Source organism: Anolis carolinensis, unplaced genomic scaffold, assembly GCF_035594765.1.
Source record: "Anolis carolinensis isolate JA03-04 unplaced genomic scaffold, rAnoCar3.1.pri scaffold_21, whole genome shotgun sequence".
Lineage (NCBI taxonomy): Eukaryota > Metazoa > Chordata > Lepidosauria > Squamata > Dactyloidae > Anolis > Anolis carolinensis.
The window spans coordinates 143,232-166,420 of record NW_026943831.1 but is presented as its reverse complement, the minus strand read 5'-3'; the positions used below and the strand labels follow the sequence as shown (position 1 = coordinate 166,420).

General features: G+C 48.1%; 1 protein-coding gene across 1 annotated transcript in view; it reads right to left on the bottom strand.

Annotated features, from left to right (window-relative positions):
- Positions 1-4,004: 4,004 nt before the first annotated feature.
- The window catches only part of tmem8b (transmembrane protein 8B), a 43,873-nt gene continuing 24,688 nt past the window's right edge, over positions 4,005-23,189 (bottom strand). The window contains exons 6-13 of the mRNA XM_062966488.1: positions 21,342-21,700; positions 18,457-18,553; positions 17,464-17,587; positions 10,279-10,421; positions 8,106-8,284; positions 7,823-7,969; positions 6,065-6,181; positions 4,005-4,476 (exon numbers count right to left, since the gene is read on the bottom strand). Of these exons, the coding sequence (XP_062822558.1) occupies positions 4,114-4,476; positions 6,065-6,181; positions 7,823-7,969; positions 8,106-8,284; positions 10,279-10,421; positions 17,464-17,587; positions 18,457-18,553; positions 21,342-21,700 (1,529 nt within the window). The 3' untranslated portion in view covers positions 4,005-4,113. The remainder of the gene's footprint in view (positions 4,477-6,064; positions 6,182-7,822; positions 7,970-8,105; positions 8,285-10,278; positions 10,422-17,463; positions 17,588-18,456; positions 18,554-21,341; positions 21,701-23,189) is intronic.

The following is a 23,189-nucleotide window of genomic DNA, read 5'->3' as shown; positions in this document are numbered from 1 at the left end:
ACCTGGCTCCAATTAGGACTTGAAATCTATCCTTGCACCTTACTATTGTCCTGCACTGAACAGTCAAGAATTTGAGTTGGAATGATCCACCTGAAGGCCCAGCTGGTCAAAATTAACCTGCATTTTTCTTTTCCCACTTCAAGTAACGTTTGGCGTGTTTTCCAAGAATCTTCCATAATAGGTCAAAGGAGATGCTGAACGTCCCACTAAGAAAACATTATGTGCAATACGTGATTTGGCCCTACACATAGTGGGCTAAAATAAATGTTTATGGTGGAATTCAATCATTTTTGAGCCCCTTAGGACAGGCAAGGGCCAACTTTGGCCGTCGAGGTGTTTTGGACTTCAATTCTCACCATTCCTAACAGCCGATAGGCTGTTAGGAATGGTGAGAATTGAAGTCCAAAACACCTCGACGGCCAAAGTTGGCCCATGCCTGATCTACACTGTGCAGTGAATGCAGTTTGATACCTTTGAAATTGGGGTCCTTCAGGGCTTGCTGCCTTTGACCCAGATGGATTTGCAGTCCGTGTTAGCTTCTATTAGTTTATTTGTGGATCAGACAGGATACAAATCTAAATTCAAATAAAAAATAAACCGCTTCCTTTCTGTGTTTGGGTGGCGTGGCTGCCCTTTGGGCCGGCTCCCTGGAGGAGTACAAGCCTGGCCCCGACCCGTCCCTCTGGCCAATGAAAGGGGGTTGTGGCCCCACAGATGCCGCTTTGTGATGGTGACGATTCCAGCATCCGACAGAGTCCTGGGATTTGTAGTTGGCACTAGAGCCCTGTATGCAGAGAAGTCTGGATATCTCATGGAAGTGTATATCCCGGGAAGGAGGGAGCTGCAGCAATTCAAGTATTCTCACTGTGTAGTGTGGAAGAGCATCAGGCAGGGCTCTGGGGGGCAGTTCTGGGGTGTGTAAAATCAAGTGTCTGTGCATAAGAGAGAGAGAGGCCTGTGCATGTGTGTGCGTGTGAGAGAGAGATATGTATATTGAGGCGGGAGGTTAAAGAACCCCAGGAAATACCATATATGGGCAGAGATGGCGACGGCTAGCGACCCGGGTGCATAAACTCACAGAAACATGTGATTTCTGGGAAATCATGTGTTTCTGAAGAAATGAAAGATAAAGATAAACAAACAGCGCATGCGCACGCAGGCGCTCTGAATGATTGTGAACACGGCACAGAAAGAGTGCGGCCGGACCGCTGGTCAGCGCTGATTGGGTCCAAGTCAAGCAGCGTCACAACTCTAAGCCAATGAATTTGCTTGTGGGCGGGCATAACCCGAACCCTGTAGTGTGTATAAATATTTACTCAGCTCGCCGCTGGGGTTCTCCTTGGGATAGCACTTATTTTGTGCGAGGGGGAACCCTAGTGGCCACTTGCCAAATAAAACTGCTTTCTTGGAATTACTCCAGTTGTCCGTCTCCAATCCCTCCACTGCGCTCAACAAGGACCGTAGCACAAAGGTTCCGCTACAATATGAAATCATTGGTTTGGGATTTCTAGTGTAGTGTGGGAGGGGATTTCCTCCCCAAGGGCCTTTCTTACCTGGCCTCTGAGTAACCCTCTCTTTTCGGCCACTGTGGGTTTGCCTGCACACATCTGGGGGTGTCTGCCAACCCCACACTTACTTCCTCCAGCTGGACATTTCCTCTGCCAGCAGAGCAACCCCAAGAAGGGCAAAGAGGCCCCGCAAAGCCTTCTTTGCCATCCTGGGCAGGGGCTGCTTGCCCTTGTGGCTTCGCATGTACCTTTGCACCTTCTTCCTCCTCCGGCCCTTTCCCAGGTAAGGGGTCAGCCAGAGACTGCCTGCCTGTGTGAAGGCTTCCTTGGAGTGGCTGCATTCGATTCCTGGGTCCCTCCAAAAGGAGAAGAGATCACTGGGTCTAACAGGGGTGTTGTGTAGTTTCTGGGCTGTACATACAGCTGGGAAACCACATACAGTAGAGGCTCACTTATCCAACCTTCGCTTATCCAACATTCTGTATTATCCAACGGCCTCCTGTCCAGATCCACAGCTGCTTCTCTTGGCAGCAATGCTCAGCAGGCCAACACACCCAACAACACAAGTGCAGCCACGCTCCCAAACAAGTGGCAGACTTAAAACATGTTTTGGTACTTGATTTGTAAAATCATAAAGTAACTTGACGTTCAGAGGCCTCTGGTAGCGCAGTGTGTCAAAGCACTGAGCTGCTGAACTGCTGAACTTGCGGACCAAAAGGTCACAGTTCGAATCCGGGGAGTGCTGTTAGCCCCAGCTTCTGCCAACCTAGCAGTTCGAAAACATGCAAATGTGAGTAGATCAATAGGTACCACTCCGGTGGGAAGGTAATGGCACTCCATGCAGTCATGCCTATGGCCACATGACCTTGGAGGTGTCTACGGACAACGCCGGCTCTTTGGCTTAGAAATGGAGATGAGCACCAACTCCCAGAGTCAGACCTGAGTGGACTTAACGTCAGGGGAAAACCTTTACCTTCTATACCTTTAACTTGATGTTTAATAGGCTTTTCCTTAATCCCTCCTTATTATCCAACATGTTCACTTATCCACCGTTCTGCCAGCCCATTTATGTTGGATGAGTGAGACTCTACTGTAACACCCCAGTGATGCTGGCTGTGAAAGCCGACCATACATTGAACATTTCTGCTGGGTCTAACACCTTGGTCCTCCACCTGTTTTGCACTTCAGCTCCCAGAAGCCCCAGTCATTTAAGCTAACAGTCAGGAATTTCGGAGCGGAAGTCCAAAACGGCTGGAAAAGCAGTCTGGGAAGCACTACTAGATGGTTTTTCCTGGGCTGTAAATCCTATGCACCCCTCCAGATGTGGCTGGACTCCAACTCCCAGCATCCCCTCTGCATGGGCTGTGGTGGCTCTAAGGCGCCACAGGATTCCCAGCCCAGATCTAAGGCATAAATAGGATCTGTGGATGTGTATATGTATAGATACTGGGGCTTATTGTACATTGTCCTGTGGGCACGTTCAGTGGTAAGGATGGCACCAGAGCAGGGGCACATGGGGCTGCTGCTTCATGGGGAGGCATTTCCCCTGCATTTACCGCAATGCCTGCTGTGCCCCTTGTGCTGGCTGTTCTGACAATCTCTGTGTTGCTTGAAACCCCAATGACAGCTCCTAGCACCTGGAAAAGGCCACTTTGGAGTGTCCAAATGCCTCTTAGAAGAGCTCTTGGAAGGACGTCCAGCGCTGCAGCCAGGAACTGCTTGGTGTCCCTTCTTCTCCCCCAAATCTTTTTCTCTTGCACCCCAAACACACACTTATCCCTTCTCTTGCTGCCTCTGGAAGAAACCCACTCTCAGACATCCCTGGCCGGACCCTCCTCAGGGACATGAAGGGCCACTCGGCTGCTCCTGGTGACCCAAGGCAGAGGGGTCAAGGGAGACTGGCCAGAGACCCCACCGGACACAGGTGCAGCAGGGGTTGGGTCCAGCAGCTAAGGAGCCTGGGACCAAGAGGGAGGGGTGAAGATAAGGCCCCACTTTACCCCAAGGGCCTCCCGGAACCCTCTCCAGGGAGCCTTGCATAGCTTCAGCCTGGAAGTGCCCACCAGCCCTACCCACCCAGCCAGGCCTCCTGCCCCAGACAGGAGCTGGGCGAAGGAAGGGCCGGTCAGGCCTTCCATCCATCGTGCAAATGGGGAAACAGTCCAGAGTCTGGTCTGGAAAGACAGAAGGGAGATTGCTCCCAAAATACAAGGGAGCAGGTTGACGCACCCGGCAAAGGCTGGGACTATCCTTGGTGTCCTGGGTCCCATTCCGGTTTGGGAACGCTTTGTCCCTTGAGCCAAGGGCCAGGATGGTCACCGGTCAGTGGGCCACCTCCATCCTTGGGGCGGATCCACCTGTTGCAGGATCAGTTTGTGTTTGAGACACAGAACAGCTGGAAAGAGGGCGAGAGCTCCTCCTCCGGGATTGTGGGCCTCACTCAGGAACCCTCACATCTGGGCTCCCCTGTTCCCTCCATCTGAATGCCTTCTACGCAGAAGGGCACGGAGAGTCCGGCAGCGGCTGTGTCTCCGGCCGCAGGGGCTTGTGGCCGTGGCCCCTGCCAGAATCCGCCCAGAGTCCCCCGCAGCCCCTCCGCCGGCCATCAGCTGGTGCAGACGCTGGTGACGGAGACACCGGCCCCGGGGTCCACCAGGCCCAGCTCCTCCTGTTCGTTGATGCAAAGCTGGTAGCCGCAGCCCTTCCGGCGGGGAGGGGGCAACGGGCCGGCCAGGGGACCCCCACCCGAGGCGGCCTCGGCCTTGGCCCGCGGGGGGAGCAGGAAGCCCACGCTGCCGGCGATCAGCATGTGCCAGATGCTGTGGATGTAGAAGTAGTTCTCCTCGGTCTCGACGAAGGCATAGAGCAGGACGGCCGAGGCCGCGATCAGGGCGCCGGGAAGCAGGTAGAAGAGCCAGCGCTGCCAGGTGGGCGGGTAGCAGTGCCGGCGGCGGATGCTGCGGGCCGTCTGCGGGGAGAGAAGGAGCCCCGGAAGTACTGTCTGGCCCTTACTTTGAAAGCACCTATATACTCGAGTATAAGCCGAGTTTTTCCATCCTTTTTTATGGCTGAAAAAGCCCCTCTCGGCTTATACTCTAGTGTGGGTCCTGGGCAGCTTATATTTGGGTCGACCTATACTCGAGTATATAGGTAAACTGAGTTGGACAGTCTTGGTTAGATAGGAAGCCTAGAAAAGAGTTAGGGACACCTTCCCCAGTTCCATGCATGCTTTGATTAGGCTTTACTATTGTTTCCTCCCTCATGTCCTGGTTAGGTCAACCCCTCCCTTTGATGTTACTAGAAATGTGATCTCTCCTAGGGCTTTGACATAACTTCCCCAATTTGGCCTTTGGAATGTTTATGGCCCTAGAGAAGAAGCGACACACGAGGTTTGGTCGCCATTCCTTCCAGCTTCCTGCTTTGTTCCAGAGAGGACGCACCTCTGTCTTCTATTAGTCAAGATGTAGCTATCTAGAGCTTTGTTATTTTAATCCCTCTATGTGTGTTAGAACAGGATAGACTAGATAGTTAGGTCCAAACTTTTTCTATCCGTCAATGGATTTCTTTTTACCTCAATAAATGTTTTTAAACTTTAAAGCTGACTTTGCATCCCTTTGCCTTCCTGATGACACAGAGGCCTTCCAAAACTCACACCGCGTAAGTCTCACGCTGCTGCAATTTTTTACTCTGCTATTTTAATGAGAATTTGCCTCATAAAGAGGGTGATTAGAGCTTAACAGCTCATCCATTCCCAACAATATTCAGGTTGGCTTATACTCGAGGATATAGGTAAACTGGGTTGGACAGTCTTATCTTATTGAAGTCTTGTTATTATCCTAAATTACATTTTAATGTAAATATTCAAAAACATTTAACACTGATGCCTACATTTTATATAATTTTCTTGGCATCTATTTTTATTTTTGAAATTACCCAGTAGATGCTGCATTTCCCACCCTCGGCTTATACTCGAGTCAATAAGTTTTCAATTTTTTTTGTGGTAAAATTAGATGACTCAGCTTATATTCAGTTCGGCTTATACTTGAGTATATACGGTAGTTGTTCTACTTTGTGGCTGACACAAAGTAGGTTGAATTGATTGGGACTCTATAATAGACATGGGCCAACTTATGATAGAACCAATTAAGAAATGACATTCATAACCCAGGAACAAAATCATGTTACATAGTGTAATGGTAGGGTTGGACCTCCATCACAACCTCATTACTCTCCCCTTCAAGCAGAGGCAGTTCTAGTATCTGGACGGGGGGGGGGGGGGGACACTTCACCAACGGCACGCTCCCAACCCACAGGAGTCTGCAAAAGCGGGCATTAAGTGGCAAAGGAGACGGGCCCTGTCCATGCCTCTCCGCCTGCAAGACTCCATGGGGATCAGCCACCATTGCTGCCCAGGGCCAAGATGCCAAGGTACCCCCCGGAAAGACCCAGCCACAGGGTCTTTCCTGTCAGCCTGTCAATCACAATGTAGCTGCTTTGGTGTCCCAAAGGGGTGAGGAACGAGGGCATGTTTCCTTCCTTGTTTGTTGTGCGCTTACCCAGGCGATGGCCATGATCCCCAAGGCGAAGAGGCTGGGTCCCAGCAGGTTCCAGAGGCCGTGGCGGTCCAGCTGCAGCGCCATGGAGAGCAGCATGGCACCCAACAGGTACAGCACCTGCCCAGGTGGGAGCGGGGAGAGAGGCAAGGAAGGATTACAATATCATTAATATTATTAATGTGATTATGTTTATGTTCCAGAGATTGGAATGACTGCACACATACAGTATATATTATATCACCTGATCCCATTGAATATTCTAACAGTGTTTACAGAGCTGGCCCTAGGTATTTTTCAAGTGTAGGCGAACAGAATTTTGGCGCGCCCCCCCAAAAAACCAATCACTGAAAAATAAAAGCGTTTGGATAAGCGAAAATGTTTGATAATAAGGAGGGATTAAGGAAAAGCCTATTAAACATCAAATTAGACTAAGATTTTACAAATTAAGCACCAAAACATCATGTTTTACAACAAATCAACAAAAAAGCAGTTCAATACTTTGCGGAGGCAGGCCGCAGGAGACAGGAGTTGCCTCGATGGCGCCCCCAAACAAGATGGCGCCACAGGCAACTGCCTAGTTGGCCTGGTGGTTGAACCGCCTCTGGTGCTTTGTCTACTGTTCATTACGTTTTACTGTTTATATGCTTGTTTTATATGCTTGTTCTATGTGTTCTTGTTTTAAATATTGATACTGTATTTTATGATGTACCGGGCTTTCTCCTCATGTGAGCCGCCCGGAGTCCCTCCGGGGAGATGGGTCGGGATACAAAAATAAGTTGTTGTTGTTATTATTATTATTATTATTATTATTAATACATAAACATGACTTCCCAGGAAGACCTCCCTCGCCTTGGCCAGGAACCAACACCGTATGTGAGCAAAGCAAGCACCGGGCTCAGGCCCTGATGTTACCTTTTGTTTTCTTTTTAATAGGTTATGGGCCCAGGGAGAAGCGAAACTGAAGGAACTCTGAGCTGCAAGCAGAGCCATCCTTAGGTAATTTTCTGTAGTAGGCAAAGGTAATTTTGGTGCCCACGCGGGGGCAGGGCCAGGCTGCACGGCGCGGTGTGGGGGGCGGGGGTAGGCGGCGCGGTGCAGGGGGCGGGGCCAGGCCGAGTGGGCCGCAATGGGAAAGCCTAGCCAGCCTGGCTGGGCCTTCCCGCCGTGTGGCCTGCCTCCCCGTAGCCCCGCCCCCTGCATGCCCCCCCCCGCGGGAAGGCCCAGAAAGGAGGAGAAGAAGGCGGGGATGGCACCATCCTCCCAGGGCCTCAACAGCGCCCCTGGTACGATGGCGCCACAGGCAAAAGCCTAATTTGCCTGGCGGTTGGACCGCCTCTGGCTACAAGGCATCTGGCCATTGGGAGCACCGCTCAGATTTCCCTGCTGCAGTTTCAGCATCAGGAGAATGGCAGCACTTTGTGCCAGGGAGTAGCTTGGAGCTCATCGCTTTGCCCAGGGCCCTCACCCTCATCATCTTCTCCAGGACTTGCTTGCTGGAGAAGATGGACTCTGTCCCCATAGTCTTAGAGCAGGCATGGGCAAACTTCGTCCCTCCCTCCAGTTGTTTTGGATTCCAACTCCCACAATTCCTAACAGCCTACCAACGGAAGAGCTGAAGTCCAAAACACCTAGAGGAGGGCCAAAGTTTACCCATGCCTGCCTTAGGGGAACATCCCTCTCTCCTCTTTGATCTTGGCGCTTAAGCACTTCCTCAGCTGACCCTCCCCTCTGCCTCTTTCACCCCCACCCCTCCCTCACCTGCTTGATGACCGGCTGGAGTCTGGCCATAGCGATGACGGTCACCCAGACGGACATGAGGGACCCCAGGAAGTCACAGAACTGCAGCACATCGTAGTCCATGATGCAGAAGACCACGATGCCGGGCTGGTCGCAGGCATGGTAGAACTGGGGGAGGGGAGTGACCAACAGAAAAGGTCAGTCCTCTCACACAGGTGACCCTTCGGCCACTGTCACAAACACACCAACCCCAGGGTATGCTGGGAGATAGAGGACAGCCCTGACCCCCTTTCCTCCAACACACCGTGGAGAAGAACATGGTGAAGATGTAGACGGCGGCTTCCAAGAGGTAGTTGCTCCGCAGGGCGATGGCCACGGGAGGGACGAACATGAGGTTGCTGAGGCAGAGGAGCAGCGTGGAGAGCAGCTGGAAGCCGTAGGAGAAGGCGTCCGCGTTGTCCGTGCAGCCCCAGCCGCTCCAGCCTGGACCAGGGAAGGACAGATTGGAATTATCATCACTGTACATCGTACAACAGAATTGAATGCCATCCCCATTTTTATATTATACATGTACAATACACAAACAAAGCACTCCTCCTTCCACATTGTAATCGCTCTTGCACAACCCCTAACGCCACATCTGTGTGAAACCAGCTAATTCACCTCATCCCAATTGGCAGACTCATTCCCTTCAGAGATAAGCCCCACTGTTGTATCATCTGCAGATTTAACAATGATACTACTATGGCAAACGGGGGTGCAGTCATATGTGTAAAGAGTATAAAGTAGAGGACGCCACACAGAGTCTTGAGGCATACCAGTGTTAAGAATAAGAGCTGAAGAGATATGATTACCTAGTCTAATCCTCTGGGAATGTTCAGAGAAGTCAGGGGTACAGAGGAGAGGAGGGGGCTTCAGGGGCCAGGGCCTGGGTCCTCCTGCCCAGACAAGGGGCCCTCCCAGGCAAGCAGCCAGGCAGGCAGGTAGGAACCCCTCAAAGGGGAGAGGCAAAGCCCTCGCCACACAGATTCTGAAAGGTTGATAATGCACTGTTAAGTAGAAATGCATTGTCTGTAACCCCATTGTGCATTACTGGTTGGAAAATACAGTTCTAATGGACATGTGGTCACACACATCCACTGAAGGGTTAAGCAAGTGGTGATGTGGAACTGGAGGGATCATCATCATCATCATCAGTCAAGAAGAAGAACATTCCCTGGCAGAATATGTAAAGCAAAGTGAAGAACTTGCTTTGATTGAAGTCAAAAATCAGAAACTCCTCAAAGCACAGCAGACAAAAAAACAGTACAAGAAAACTGCACTACAAACTAGAGCTGACAGCTGGCACAACAAAACATTGTGAATATATCTCTGTATATACCGATAGGAGATCAGGGGATCCTGATGTGTGTATATAGCTGTACATAAGCAACATGTCCAGATTAAAGCCTCCACTGTGAGTTTGGATGAAAACCAGACTCAAAGTGTTTTCTTAAAACAGTGAGTAGCAACAAGGTCAGAGGCTGTGCAGTAAATATTATACATGCACAATACAAAAACACTCATCCTTCCACATCGCTCTTGAACAACCCCTAAGTCTGACTTCTGATAAAAGACTCTGCAATGTTTGAGTTGACTGCTATAGCTAGCCCTGAGACAATTGGTCCAGTGCACAGCCCAATGAGGTGGTCGGTGAAGGCGTCAGGGGTCCCAAGGGTAGAAGAGTGGCCCTTGGGGGCTTCATGTTGGAAAAATGTCATCCTGTACTGCTTAAGTCTCTATGGTTAGATAGGAAGCCTAGAAACGAGTTAGGGGAAGGTGTTCCATGCATGCTTTGATTAGGCTTTACTATTGTTTCCTCCCTCATGTCCTGTTTAGGTCAACCCCACTCTTTGATGCTTTAGAAATGTGATCTCTCCTAGGGATTTGACGTAATTTCCCCCAATTTGGCCTTTTGGAATGTTTATGGCCCTAGAGAAGAAGCGACCCACAAGGCCTGGTCGCCATTCCTGCTTCCTGCTTTGTTCCAGAGAGGACGCATATTGTCCCCTCTACTAGCAAGATGTAGCTATCTATACCTTTGTTATTTTGATCCGTCTATGTGTATTAGAACAAGATAGATTAGCTAGTTAGCTCCAAACCTTTTCTATCCATCAATGGATTTCCTTTTACCTCAATAAATGCTTTTAAACTTTAAAGCTAACTTTGCGTTCCTTTGCCTTCCTGAATACACAAAGGCCTTCCAAAACTCACACTGCGCGTAAGTCTCACTGCTGCATTTTACTCTGCTATTTTAATGGGAATTTACCTCATAAAGGGGGTGATTAAAGCTTAACAGCTCGTCAATTCCCAACACTTCAGAGCAACCTCCAACCTGAAAGCAAGCACATAGCCACTGGCTCCATAGGTTTGCATCTGGTACTGCCCTGTCATGGTAGCCATCAGCCTGAAACACGCAAACCCCCTTCCCAACTCACCGGCTTTGCACTCGCAGGCCGCATACAGGTAGTTGTTGGTGCGCATGAGCTTGCACTGTCCGAAGGGGCCGCAGTCGTTGATGCAGGGCGAGAGGTACGTGCGCAGGTACACCTCGGCCGTCATGTTGCCACACGGCTCCAGCCTGCAATTGGGGGGGGGGAGAGGGGAAGGGGGCCAGGAGCACATGTTGAAGGTGCGGATGCACAGCAGGTGCAAAGCGAGATTGGGGAGAAGGGTCTCTTCTACTGCCCAATCCCACTGCTCTGCAGGCCAGGACTTGGAGCCATGGATTCAACATCGCAGAGGAACAGATTAAGTGGCTGAGGGGGAAAAGGAAGGGGCTTGGGGCCAGGAATTGTGGGAGTTGAAGTCCAAAACACCTGGAGGGAGGGCCCAAGTTTGCCCATGCCTGCTGTAGAATGAATCCACTTTAACTTGAATAAGAGCTCCAGGAGCTCCTGAAGCAGCTTCCCCTTTTGCTTTGGCTCAGCACTAAGATACTACTACTACTACTACTAATAATAATAATAATAATAATAATAATAATAATAATAATACAAATGCAATAATAATAATAATAATAATAATAATAATCCCCCCCGCAGGTGCCACCTTGACGTGGTGGGGGGGCTTAACTGCTCCAATGATGACTGAGGGCTGTGCTGGCGGTAGTGTAACTACCGGCAGGTCCAACCAAGCCAGAGAGGCCTCAGCTGAGGAGCACAACCAAGAGCACCTAACCCATTAGCATTATGGAGAATCAAACCCAAACGAAGTCTATACTGGCTCGGTCGTCGCCCAGGATAAAAAGGACCGCGGTGGATGCTGCTGATTCTGGACATCCATCGACAAGTGGGCTACGGAATCATCAAAACCCAAATGAACAGTCACAGAAGCGGCAGAAACTCTGGCAGAAACCAGTGCAGGTGGTCCCGGTGGTGATCGGCACATTGGGTGCCGTGCCAAAAGATCTCAGCCGGCATTTGGAAACAATAGACATTGACAAAATCACCATCTGCCAACTGCAAAAGGCCACCCTACTGGGATCTGCACACATCATCAGAAAATACATCACACAGTCCTAGACACTTGGGAAGTGTTCGACTTGTGGTTTTGCAAAACGAAATCCAGCATGTCTATCTTGTTTGCTGTGCCATACAACATCGTTGTGTTGATAATAATAATAATAATAATAATAATAATAATACAAATGCAATTAAGGCCAAGATCGAAAAATCAGCTGATGACCCAAAATGCAGACTGTGCAAGGAAGCTGATGAAACCATGGATCATATCCTCAGCTGCTGTAAGAAAATCGCACAGACAGACTACAAACAGAGGCACAACTCTGTGGCCCAAATGATCCATTGGAACTTATGCCTCAAGTACCACCTGCCAGCAGCAAAGAACTGGTGGGATCACAAACCTGCAAAAGTATTGGAGAATGAGCATGCAAAGATACTGTGGGACTTCCGAATCCAGACTGACAAAGTTCTGGAACACAACACACCAGACATCACAGTTGTGGAAAAGAACAAGGTTTGGATCATTGATGTCGCCATCCCAGGTGACAGTCGCATTGACAAAAAACAACAGGAAAAACTCAGCCGCTCTCAGGACCTCAAGATTGAACTTCAAAGACTCTGGCAGAAACCAGTGCAGGTGGTCCCGGTGGTGATCGGCACATTGGGTGCCGGGCCAAAAGCTGGCATTTGGAAACAATAGACATATACAAAATTACGATCTGCCAACTGCAAAAGGCCACCCTGCTGGGATCTGCACGCATCATCCGAAAATACATCACACAGTCCTAGACACTTGGGAAGCGTTCGACTTGTGGTTTTGTGAAACGAAATCCAGCATATCTATCTTGTTTGCTGTGACATAATAAAATAATAATAATAATAATAATAATAATGAGATAACTGAGGGGGATCCATCCTGCCACTTCCAAGGAATCTCTTCTCCTCTTCTTCCCCGTTGCCTTAACGCATAGCAGAACATGTCATGTTCGTGCCTTCTCCGCCCACGGAAACCATGGCCTGCAGCGCAAGTGAGTGAGAATTCCCTCCGTGGCAGGGGGCAGATGGAGCCCCACGTTCCCTGCCACGCTTTTGCAGCCTCGCTTCCCTTCTCAAAAGAGACAGAGAGAGAGGCCGGCTCTTGGCAGGAGGACGCAGCAGGCGCATAGCGACAGGCAGGCAGAAAGGGGCTGTGGTCATCCTGAACACATCAAGATCTCAGCTGTGGAACAGCCCCCCCCCCACCTCCAGTACATCCTACCTTGGGAGTGGGGGCTGCAAGAGAGGAGAAATAATGCCAAGAGAAGCCCAATAAACCCTTTGTGAGGGGAAAACCAAGGAACATGGATGCAACATTTCTGCTGTGGGTTTCCAAGAATGCAGAATGGATGCATGTTGATGCATCCATCCATTCTGGTTGGAAGAGGCCACCTGGCCCATCTCCACCAGCCCCAATCTGTCACGCGGGAAAAACTCAATCAAAGCATTGTCAAAGGCTTTCATGTCCAGAATCACAGGGTTGTTGTGTGTGTTTCCGGGCTGTATGGCCATGTTCCAGAAGTATTCTGGAACCTCTGAGGATGCCTGCCATAGATGTGGGTGAAACATCAGGAGAGAATACTCTGGAACATGACCAGACAGCCTGGAAAACACACCATAACCATCAATCAAAGCACCCCAAGAGATGGCCATCCAGCCGTACTAATCTTCTATATATATAAAAGGGTAATGAAATTTCGGCCTAGGACAAAACAACAAAACTACACATCCCAGAAACACTAAACTTGGCAACACTACCCCTCATCCATGCCTCTACGTTCATACAACAAAAAGAAAAGAAAAATAAAGTCCTAATTACAGGGAGAGGAATAATTGTTTTTATCCAATTGCTGCCACTTAGAAGGCTAAGCTCTGCCCACTTGGTCTCCTAGCAACCGACTCAGCCCAACAGATGGCCACCCAGCCTCATAATAATAATAATAATAATAATAATAATAATAATAATAATAATAATAATGCAATCCTAAGGTTAGCAGATACCCCTAAGGATCATCCAGTTCAACTTCCTTATATCATGCAGGAGGACACAATCCAACCACTCCTGACAGATGGCCATCCAATATTTGCACAATAATAATACACATCAAATCATAGCATCAGACAGTTAGGAGACACCCCTAAAGGCCATCCAGTCCAACCCAATTCTGCCATGCAGGACACAATCCAAGCACTCCCAACAGATGGCCACCCAGCCTCTCAATAATAATAATAATAATAATAATAATAATAATAATAATAATAATAATAATAATAATAATAAGATACTGTGGGACTTCCGAATCCAGACTGACAAAGTTCTGGAACACAACACACCAGACATCACAGTTGTGGAAAAGAACAAGGTTTGGATCATTGATGTCGCCATCCCAGGTGACAGTCGCATAGATGAAAAACAACAGGAAAAACTCAGCCGCTATCAGGACCTCAAGATTGAACTTCAGAGACTCTGGCAGAAACCAGTGCAGGTGGTCCCGGTGGTGATGGGCACACTGGGTGCCGTGCCAAAAGATCTCAGCCGGCATTTGGAAACAATAGACATTGACAAAATCACCATCTGCCAACTGCAAAAGGCCACCCTACTGGGATCTGCACACATCATCAGAAAATATATCACACAGTCCTAGACACTTGGGAAGTGTTTGACTTGTGGTTTTGCGAAACAAAATCCAGCATATCTATCTTGTTTGCTGTGTCATACAACGTCGTTGTGTTGATAACAACAACAACAACAACAACAACAACAACAACAACATCATACAGTCCTAAGGTTTGGAGTGACCCCTAAGGATCATCCAGATCAACTTCCTTCTACCATGTAGGAGGACACAATCCAAGCACTCCTGACAAATGGCCATCCAGCCTCAACAAGTTCTCACCAACACCACCAGACAAGCCACAGCAACGCGTGGCTGGGCACAGCTAGTAGTAATAATAATAATAATAATAATAATAATAATAATAATAATTGCCTGGACCCCATCGGGATTAGTAAAAACACTGGCACCTTTACTGAAAACATGATGGAGCCTTGGAAAAGTGAACTGTTTGTTGGAAATGAAAGCTATGGACTTGTCAACATCAGGAGAGGAATTTTCCAGGGATATTCATTGTTCCCTCTGCTTTTCATTATTGCCATGATCCCTCTGTCAACAATCTTACAAAAAAAAAAAAAACCTCGGCTATCAAACCTCCAAGAAATCTCACAAAATTTCACATCTGATGTACATGGATGACCTGAAGCTGTGTGGGAAAATGGAAACTGAAATCCAGTCTCTGACTAAAACTGTCCGAATTTTTAGCACTGATATCAGCATGGAGTTTGGTTTGGACAAATGTTTGACAGTGGCATTGAAGAAGGGAAAAATCATTGAAAGTGAGGGCATCAATATGCCCAATGGCCAAACAATAAAGTGTCACCAGCCAGAGGCCTATAAATATTTGGGCATATTACAGCTGGACAACATCAAGCATGAACAGGTGAAAACTGTGGTCAGCAAAGAATACACACAAAGGGTCAGAAAAATTCTCAAAAGCAAGCTCAATGGAGGCAACACCATCAAGGCCATAAACACCTGGGCCATACCTGTCATAAGATATACTGCTGGCATTATAAACTGGACACAGATGGAACTGGACAATTTGGACAGAAAAACAAAAAAACTCATGACCATTCATCATTCACTGCACCCTCGCAGTGATGTTGACCAGCTCTATCTGCCTAGAAGATCAGGAGGCAGAGGACTCTTACAAGTAAAACAAGCAGTCAAAGAAGAAGAACATGCCCTGGCAGAATATGTCAAGCAAAGTGAAGAACCTGCTTTGATTGAAGTCAAAAATCAGAAACTCCTCAAAGTACAGCAGACAAAAAACCAGTACAAGAAAACCGCACTACAAACTAGAGCTGACAGCTGGCACAACAAAACACTGCATGGAAAGTTCCTTGACAAAATTGAAGGAAAAGCTGACAAGGAGAAGACCTGGCTTTGGCTCACGAATGGGACCCTGAAGAAGGAGACAGAAGGCCTGATCCTTGCAGCCCAAGAGCAAGACATCAGGACAAAGGCCATTCAGGCCAAGATCGAAAAATAGGCAGTGAGTTGTTGTTGCTGTTGTTATGTTTATTTATATCCCGCTTTTTCTCCCCATAAGGAGACTCAGAGCGGCTAACATTAAAAGCATTACAACACAATTTAAAATATATGAATACTGAAACAATATTAAATGTCATTAGTATTAAAAACAATTCATATTAAATCCATAAAAACTTATAAAACCACAGTGGAAGAGATCTCCCTTACAGTTCAGCTAGAATCTCCTTTCCTGTCATTTGAAACCACGGCCCTATTGAGTCAGAGTTTCCTTCCACACTGCCCTGTATCCCAGGATCTGATCCCAGGTTTGAACTGGAATATACGAGTCTCCACTGCCAGATAATCTGGGATCAGATCCTGGGTTATAGGGGCAGTGTGGAAGGGTCTCTAATTGCTCCAAACTGTAACAAGCATGACTCAATGCATTGAGCCCTGTCAGTCAAACTGCATTCCTTCTACAGTGTAGACCAGGCACAGGCCAGCTTGGGCATTCCAGGTGTTTTGGACTTCAGTTCCCACAATCCCTAACAGCCTGTTAGGAATTGTGGGTGTTGCAATCCAAAACACCTGGAGGGCCCAAGTTGGACGGAAGTAACCTATTCATTTTGTTGTGTAGGTGGGTCTGCTCTGCCTGTGGGCTGCCAATCTTTTTACAGCTCTGCATTTAGAGAGATTGCATTAAGCACTCCCCGAGGGCCAATATCCTAGTTAATTAATGAGCACACAAATCACTGCTGGGATGAAAGGTCTGAGTGAGCACAGGACTTAAAATGGCCAGGAGGGCAGCCAGCTCCCAGGCTTTGCACGAGATGGATGCCCATCAGTCTGACCTTTGGCCGTTGCTCCACGTCTTATGCCTCCTCTCTGCAAACCAAGCAAGACCATCATCCTGCAGCACATTTTGCTCTAGTTTTTCAATGAATATATCATTGAGTCTCAACCAATTTAACATAGTTTGTGGCACCCACAAAACATTATGGGATTTGAAGTCCAAAACACCTGGAGGGCTCAAGTTTGCCCATGCCTGGTGTAGGTACATGCCAGGACCTCAGCCCCCCCTTGAGAGGTCCCAGGGTCTCCTTCTCACCAGAACCATCCCGAGGTAATTTTGGGGAGTAGGTGACCAGAATTTTGCCTCCCCCCGAAGAACCAGAGAGAAGATGAGGAAGGGGATTTTGGGTTTCAGATGCAGGAGCCAGATGATGGGATGCAAGATGTCATGGGGCTGAGAAATCATGGAGTTACACAGGCTGGTTCAGAAGGGCAAGAAGCGCAGCCTGTGGATGAACTCCTAAACCAGCCTGCCATAGATAACAACCAGGGAGACATTCCCATGGGAAATAATGAGCTGGATTTGTCTCAGGCTCCTATTCAGGTGCAGGAGAATGAATTAGTTGACCTTGACAATCAAGGAGCGCCATTGCTATCTAGAGCAGATCGTTTGCAAGGGAAAGGAATGCCTAGGCGCAGCCTGAGATTAGCTGGAAAACGGGAGGCCTCTGAAGGGAAGAGAAATGCATTTTTGGGTTGCTTTTAAAACTGTGTGTTTAGAGACAATTCTTTGTCAAAGCAAATTCTTGCTTCATCAGAGTGGATGTGTCTTCATGCCTTGGAATTTCTCCTGTTCTTGAATCCTTGCAACCAATGGATTAATGTTTCTTTGGAAATGGACTCATGCTTTGTGACTAAAGACTTTTGGATTTACTAACTCTTTTTTGCAACTTCTGAGGTGCGACACCGTCCGCGGGGGCAATTGGAAGACCTGTGCACGCGCACAGGCCCATTGACCATGCTTTTTGGGCGATGGGCCTGTGCGTGTGCGCAGGCCTTCCAATTGACCATGCGGACACGGAAGGCAGTGCGGAATGATTGCTTTGGCCTGGCGATGCGCGGAGCAGCCTAGGCAGACTGGGACTCCCGGCAAACGTGGGGTAATAATGCGCCATAGGCGACCACCTAATTGGCCTCTCCGGTGGACTGCCTTTGCTTTTCACCCGTACGTCTGACTTACCCCCGGTCTGTGTTGCAGAGGGAGCGGAGGCTCAGGTACCAGCTTCCTGTCTGTGGGTAAGGGATGCGCAGGCGGGCCAGGGGCACCGTGGCGTTGAGGGAGAGCAGGAACCCCGCCAGGTGCTCTGCGGAGAAAGGTCAGCAGGTGAGGGTGTTGAACACAAGGGCACCCCCCCCCCGACACCTGCCTGCTAGGGAGCCTATTTACCTCCCTCTCCCACCAGCTGAAAGGGCAGCCCCTGTTGTAGCTCAGCAAGTGGCTGAGGATATTTCTGATTTCTCTGACAAGTTAGAGGACGAGGGATTTGATGTGTTTCAATGTGAAGAATCTGTTTCAATGTGAGAGAATTGCAGCCAGATGAGGCCTATGTTTTGGAAAGTAAAAGAACCAGGTCCCTTGGGAAATGACCTTTGGCGGATGGGGAGTTTTCACTAGAAGATAGATTAGGCTTGAGAATGGAGGGAGTGAAAAGTAGACTAATTAGATGCTCTGAGAGACTCCGTGAGAAGATCTTGAAACCCAGATGTGTTCGACGTGATATGGCTACTTGGTCGGGCTTAAATTAAGGAGTGCTGGCGTCATGCCTTTCAGAGGAGACAATGCTGCCATAGGGATGGCTCTCCTGTCTCTGCTCTCAAGTTCATGCCAGGTATTCTTAAATTACCTGGTTTATGCCTTTGCTTCCTTGAAGGGTTTACCTCGGAAAAGTTCTTGCTTTATGGTTTATGAATTTATGTTTGAAGTACTGCTGTGGATATCGGTTCTCCTGATTTTATGTACTTTGGTATTTTTGGATTACTGCTATTTTGCATTCCCTGTTCTGCTGACCCCTTCTGAAATTGCCTTTTCCCCCTTTTTATCTGCTTTCTTCAAGAAACATTTTTAGATAGAACTACTGGACTCTGGTGTTATCAGTGCTAGAGTGCAAGAGGCCCTTTGACTCCTTCCCTTCCAGGAGGTGCGAGTGCAGAGAGGGGCCCAGGCCTTCCTTACCTGTCTCGCAGGTGACGGAGGAGTTCTCTTCGGAGGCCAAGGGGACTTCGTGGTTCAAGCAGGCAAAGACCGTGGCGTTCTCCCCTCTCAGAGAGGACTGTGGGCATAAAAACAACCCTGTTTATGTTCTGATTGGAACTGGAAGGTGGAGGGAGTTGCAAGGATGGAAGCCTTGTCCTGGCACGGCTGCAATTTGGGTGAGTGGACAGAGAGGGAGGTTGAAACAAGAGTGAAGAGGGCTCTTTTCCTCCACTGCCCGTCTCCCCTCGCCTGTCCTGCGGAGGCTTCCCTTTCCTCCCCAACAGCCCAGCTTTGCTCCTGAAAGGGATTATAACGTCATAAGAACTAAGTTTTGAGAAAGTGAAAGAAAGAAGGGATGAGGGGATGGAGGGGTGAGAAGGATTGTTGTGACTCAGCCTTTGCCTTTGTGTGACTCTAATGAGGATTCTGGGATGCAAGTGCATAATGTTGGGATTCAGATTCAGGATCAGTTTCAAGATGACTTTAATGGGAATGATGGGATTCAGGTGCAGAGTGTTCCTTCTGTGGGAGATGAAGAGCAGTGTTGTGACTCAGCCACAGGCTAGCCAGAGTCAGGATGAAGAAGGGGATTCTGGGTTTCAGATACAAGAGCCAGTAGAGTCAGAAGTTGATGGCATGGAAATGCAGGCTGAATCAGAGGCTGGAGAATTGCAGTTTGAGCAGAATAAACTGTTGACCCCAGAAACTATAGATAACAGACAGGCTGGCATTCCCATGGGAAATAATGAGCGAGAGAACTCTCAAGTCCTGGTTAATGAGCGAGAGAGCTCAGTCCCGTCTCAGGTGCATGATAACAATAGTGCAAGCATTGATTTATCTAGGGAGGACCGTCTGTTTTGGAGAGGTTCTCAGGTCCGAAGGAATGAAAGACTGGCGGGAAAGAAAGAGGCCAGTTCTGGGAAAAGAAATGCTTTTCTTGGGTGCTTTTAAAAGTGTCTGTTGCAGATAGCTCTTTGTCAAAGCAAATCCTCGCTTCATCTGTGTGGATGTTCCTGTTTCATGCTTGGGAAGAGTTTTCCTGGATCTTTGTACTTTTGGGCCTTGTTTTTGGGATCTACTAGCTACAGCCTTGCTTTATGGATTCTTAGTTTTGCTATGGTTATGGACTATTGGATTTTTTATGACTTATGAACTATTTGGATTCTTATTGACTCTTTTATTGCAACTTTGAAAAACCCTTTCAACTGCCTGTTTTGATTTATATATTTGCTTTGCTGAATAAAAACTTCAAAAGTTTGACTGGGTATCAATAGCAAGGTGAACTAATCTGAGGTGCGACAAGCAGGGAGTTTTTTCCATGGGAAGAAATGATGTTGTTTCTGATGATGGTTTTCAGGTGCAAGAAGCAGAAGAGGAGAGTAGCTCTGATAACACTAACGAGCTCAGTGGCCTTGACGGCCTTGACACTGGGGCCACTGAGCTCGATCACGCTAGTCGGCTGGAATTTCGGGGGTTGCGCAGAAGCCTCCGAATAGCAAATAAGAGGGAGGTCAAAGGGCAAAGAAATGCCTTCATGTTATGCTATTAAAACAGTCTGCTGAGAGAGAGATCTTTGTCAAAAGCAACTTCTTAGCTTGAGTCAAGAACCAGGTCTGCTTTCCTGTATCAAGGCTGAGTTCCTGTATTACCTCGTAGCCTGGATATATGCTCGTTGCTGGGACTTTGGCTTCCTTTGAAAGGATCTTGTTTCATGCCTATGCTTCTATGGATTTGATGATCACAGCCTTGTTTTTTAACTATATTTTGGAACTGAACTTTTACCTTTTATGAACTATTTTTCTGCTTATTTCCTAATAAACTACAAAAGACTACGTCTTGTGTGCAGCCTGGTGTCTTTAGCAAGGGGAAGCTAACCTGAGGTGTGACAAGGATAGCGTTGCTAGGCACAGATTATCTGCATTGAATTGAGTTATATGACGTTGTAGACCAGGCATGGGCCAACTTCGGCCCTCCAGGTGTCTTAGACTTCAACTCCCACCCTTCCTAACAACGAGTAGGAAAGTTGGCCCATGCCTGGTGTAGACTCATATAGTCCCGTTCAATGCAGATCATGTGAATTGTTGTCTTTGATAATCTGGATTATATGTCAGTGTAGATCAGGCATGGGCCAACGTTGGCCCTCCAGGTGTTTTGGACTTCAACTCCCACCATTCCTAACAACGGGTAGGAAAGTTGGCCCATGTCTGATGTAGAGTCATATAGTCCAATGCAGATAATGTGAATTGTTGTCTTTGATAATCTGGATTATATGTCAGTGTAGATCAGGCATGGGCCAATATCGGCCTTCCAGGTGTTTTGGACTTCAACTCCCACAATTCCTAACAACGGGTAGGAAAGTTGGACCATGCCTGGTGTAGACTCATATAGTCCAATGCAGATCATGTGTATTGTTGTCTTTGAAAATCTGGATTATAGGGCAGTGTAGAAGGGATCTCAGAGAGATTAGAATGACCTGAAAGAGATGAAAGAGGGGAAGCACAGAATAATTGTTTTGGAAGAGAGAGGCATCTAATTGAAGGACAGAACTGGAGAAGGGAGAAGTGAAAAAAGGAAAGGGAGAAAGGTTTGGTTTGTGAATGTGGGCATGTTTACTCCACTCTGGTCAACTATGAAACCCACAATGCAGAACACGCAAACTTGGCACACAACTATGACACACCCACCTCTTAGTGTTTTTCTGCAGATTTAGTTTTCTGCAGATTAAACTATTGTATTTTGAATCTCCTCATCTCTAGATACTAGAGGTTTAGTGGGAAGCCATCCTCAACCCTGGTGTCTCCAGACCTCCACCCTTCCCAGCCCGGCCACCCTCCCGCAACTGGTCAGTGGGTCAGCCTTCCTACCACGTTCAGCCTGAGCTCCAGGTTGAGGATGCCCCCGCTGTCCAGCACCGGCAGGAGGTGGATGGCGAAGATGGCCGGACGGTCGGGGGGCACCGAGACGTTGGGCCCGAAGAAGATGTAGAAGTGGACGGAGAAGGTGTCCAGCTCGTTCCGCAAGGTGGGCCGGATGGGCCAGCAGCGCTCACCGGGTGCCGGGACCGAGAGGGCGGCCGGAGGGGGGGTCTGCGTGCCATTGTAGGGGGAGGGGGTCAAGGTGTCCGCAATGGCCAGCCCCCCCACGGAGCCAAAGGAGTGCGGCATGTTCAGGTTGGAGCCCGGCGACTGGGAGGGGGTCCGGCTCAGCCCCGTCCGGGAACAGTCTGCAGGAAGGGAAGGAACGGAGGGGGCATCAGCATGGCTGGATCTCCCTGACATGGACCGATAGCCCCCACCCCATTTTGGCCCTTCACAAACGCTCTGCTATCCCAACTACAGCCATGACATGTTTTCAAACTGTATAAGCCAGAGATTCCTAGAGTTAGAAGGGACCTCGAAGGCCATGCAGTGCAACCCCCTTCTGTCACACAGGAATATCCCGGATGAGCCCCCAAAAGGCCATTTCTGGCGCCTAACATGGGGCTTGAGGCCAGACCATTTTTTGGTCTGGTCTCAAGCCCCATGTTAGGTGCCAGGAATCCAAGCCCTCCCAAGAGATGACCATCCAGCATCTTTTTAAAATCCTCTAGGGACGGAAACACCACCCAACTCCCAGCCAGCAGCATATTTTTAAAGCTGAAGAGCTCTGAATGTCAAGAAGTTCTTCCTAATGTTCAACTAGTACCTTCAGACTCTATACTGTCATAGACTTCTAGAGTTAGAAAGAACTCCAAAAACTGATGCAACCCCCTTCTGCCACACAGGAAGACACCATCCAATCTCTCCAAAGAGATGACCATCCAGCATCTGTTTAAAATTGTCTAGGGATGGAAACTCTACCCGAATCCCAGCAATCAGCATATTTTAAAGCTGAAGAGCTCTGAATGTCAAGAAGTTCTTCCTAATGTTCAACTGGCATCTTCTTTCCTGAAATTAGCATCTATTGCTCCATTGTGTCCTAGTCCCCTTCTACACTGGATATGCTCCAGATTATCTGCTTTATGCTGGACTACAAGGCAATGTAGACTCATATAATCCAGTCCAAAGCAGATAATGTGGTTTATCGTGTTTGATAATCTGGATTATATGGCAGTGTAGAAGAGGCCCTAGTTTCCAGAGCTTGCTCATTCCTCCTCAATGGGACATATCTTATATTCCAATATTGAAACATTGCTCTTATGGCTCCTTTTCTCCAAGATAAACATTCTCAGATGCTCTTCAGAGGGATTCACGGTTTCCAAATATTTGACCATTTTGGTGTCATGGTGCATCTGGTCAATATCCATATTTTGGATGATTTTGCCCAGAACTGGACACAAGATGATTCCAGGTGAGGCCTGACAAGAGCAAAAGAGAGTGGCACCAGGACTTCCCTCAGTCTGGAGACTAGATGCCTATGGATCACATCGGCTTTCCCAATTGAGGATGCTACACGCTTTCAAGCTGTGCATTTTGTGTCCAACATCTCACTAAAAACAACAGCAATCACCGCTATGTTACCCCATGTGCAGAGCCGGCCCTTGGAGGTTTTCAAGTGTAGGCAAACAGAATTTTGGCGCCCCCCCCCCCCCAAAACCAATAACTGAAAAATAAAAGCGTTGTATAAGCGAAAATGTTTCATAATAAGGAGGGATTAAGGAAAAGTCTATTAAACATCAAATTATTATTATTATTAATAATAATAATAATAATAATAATAATAATAATAATAGT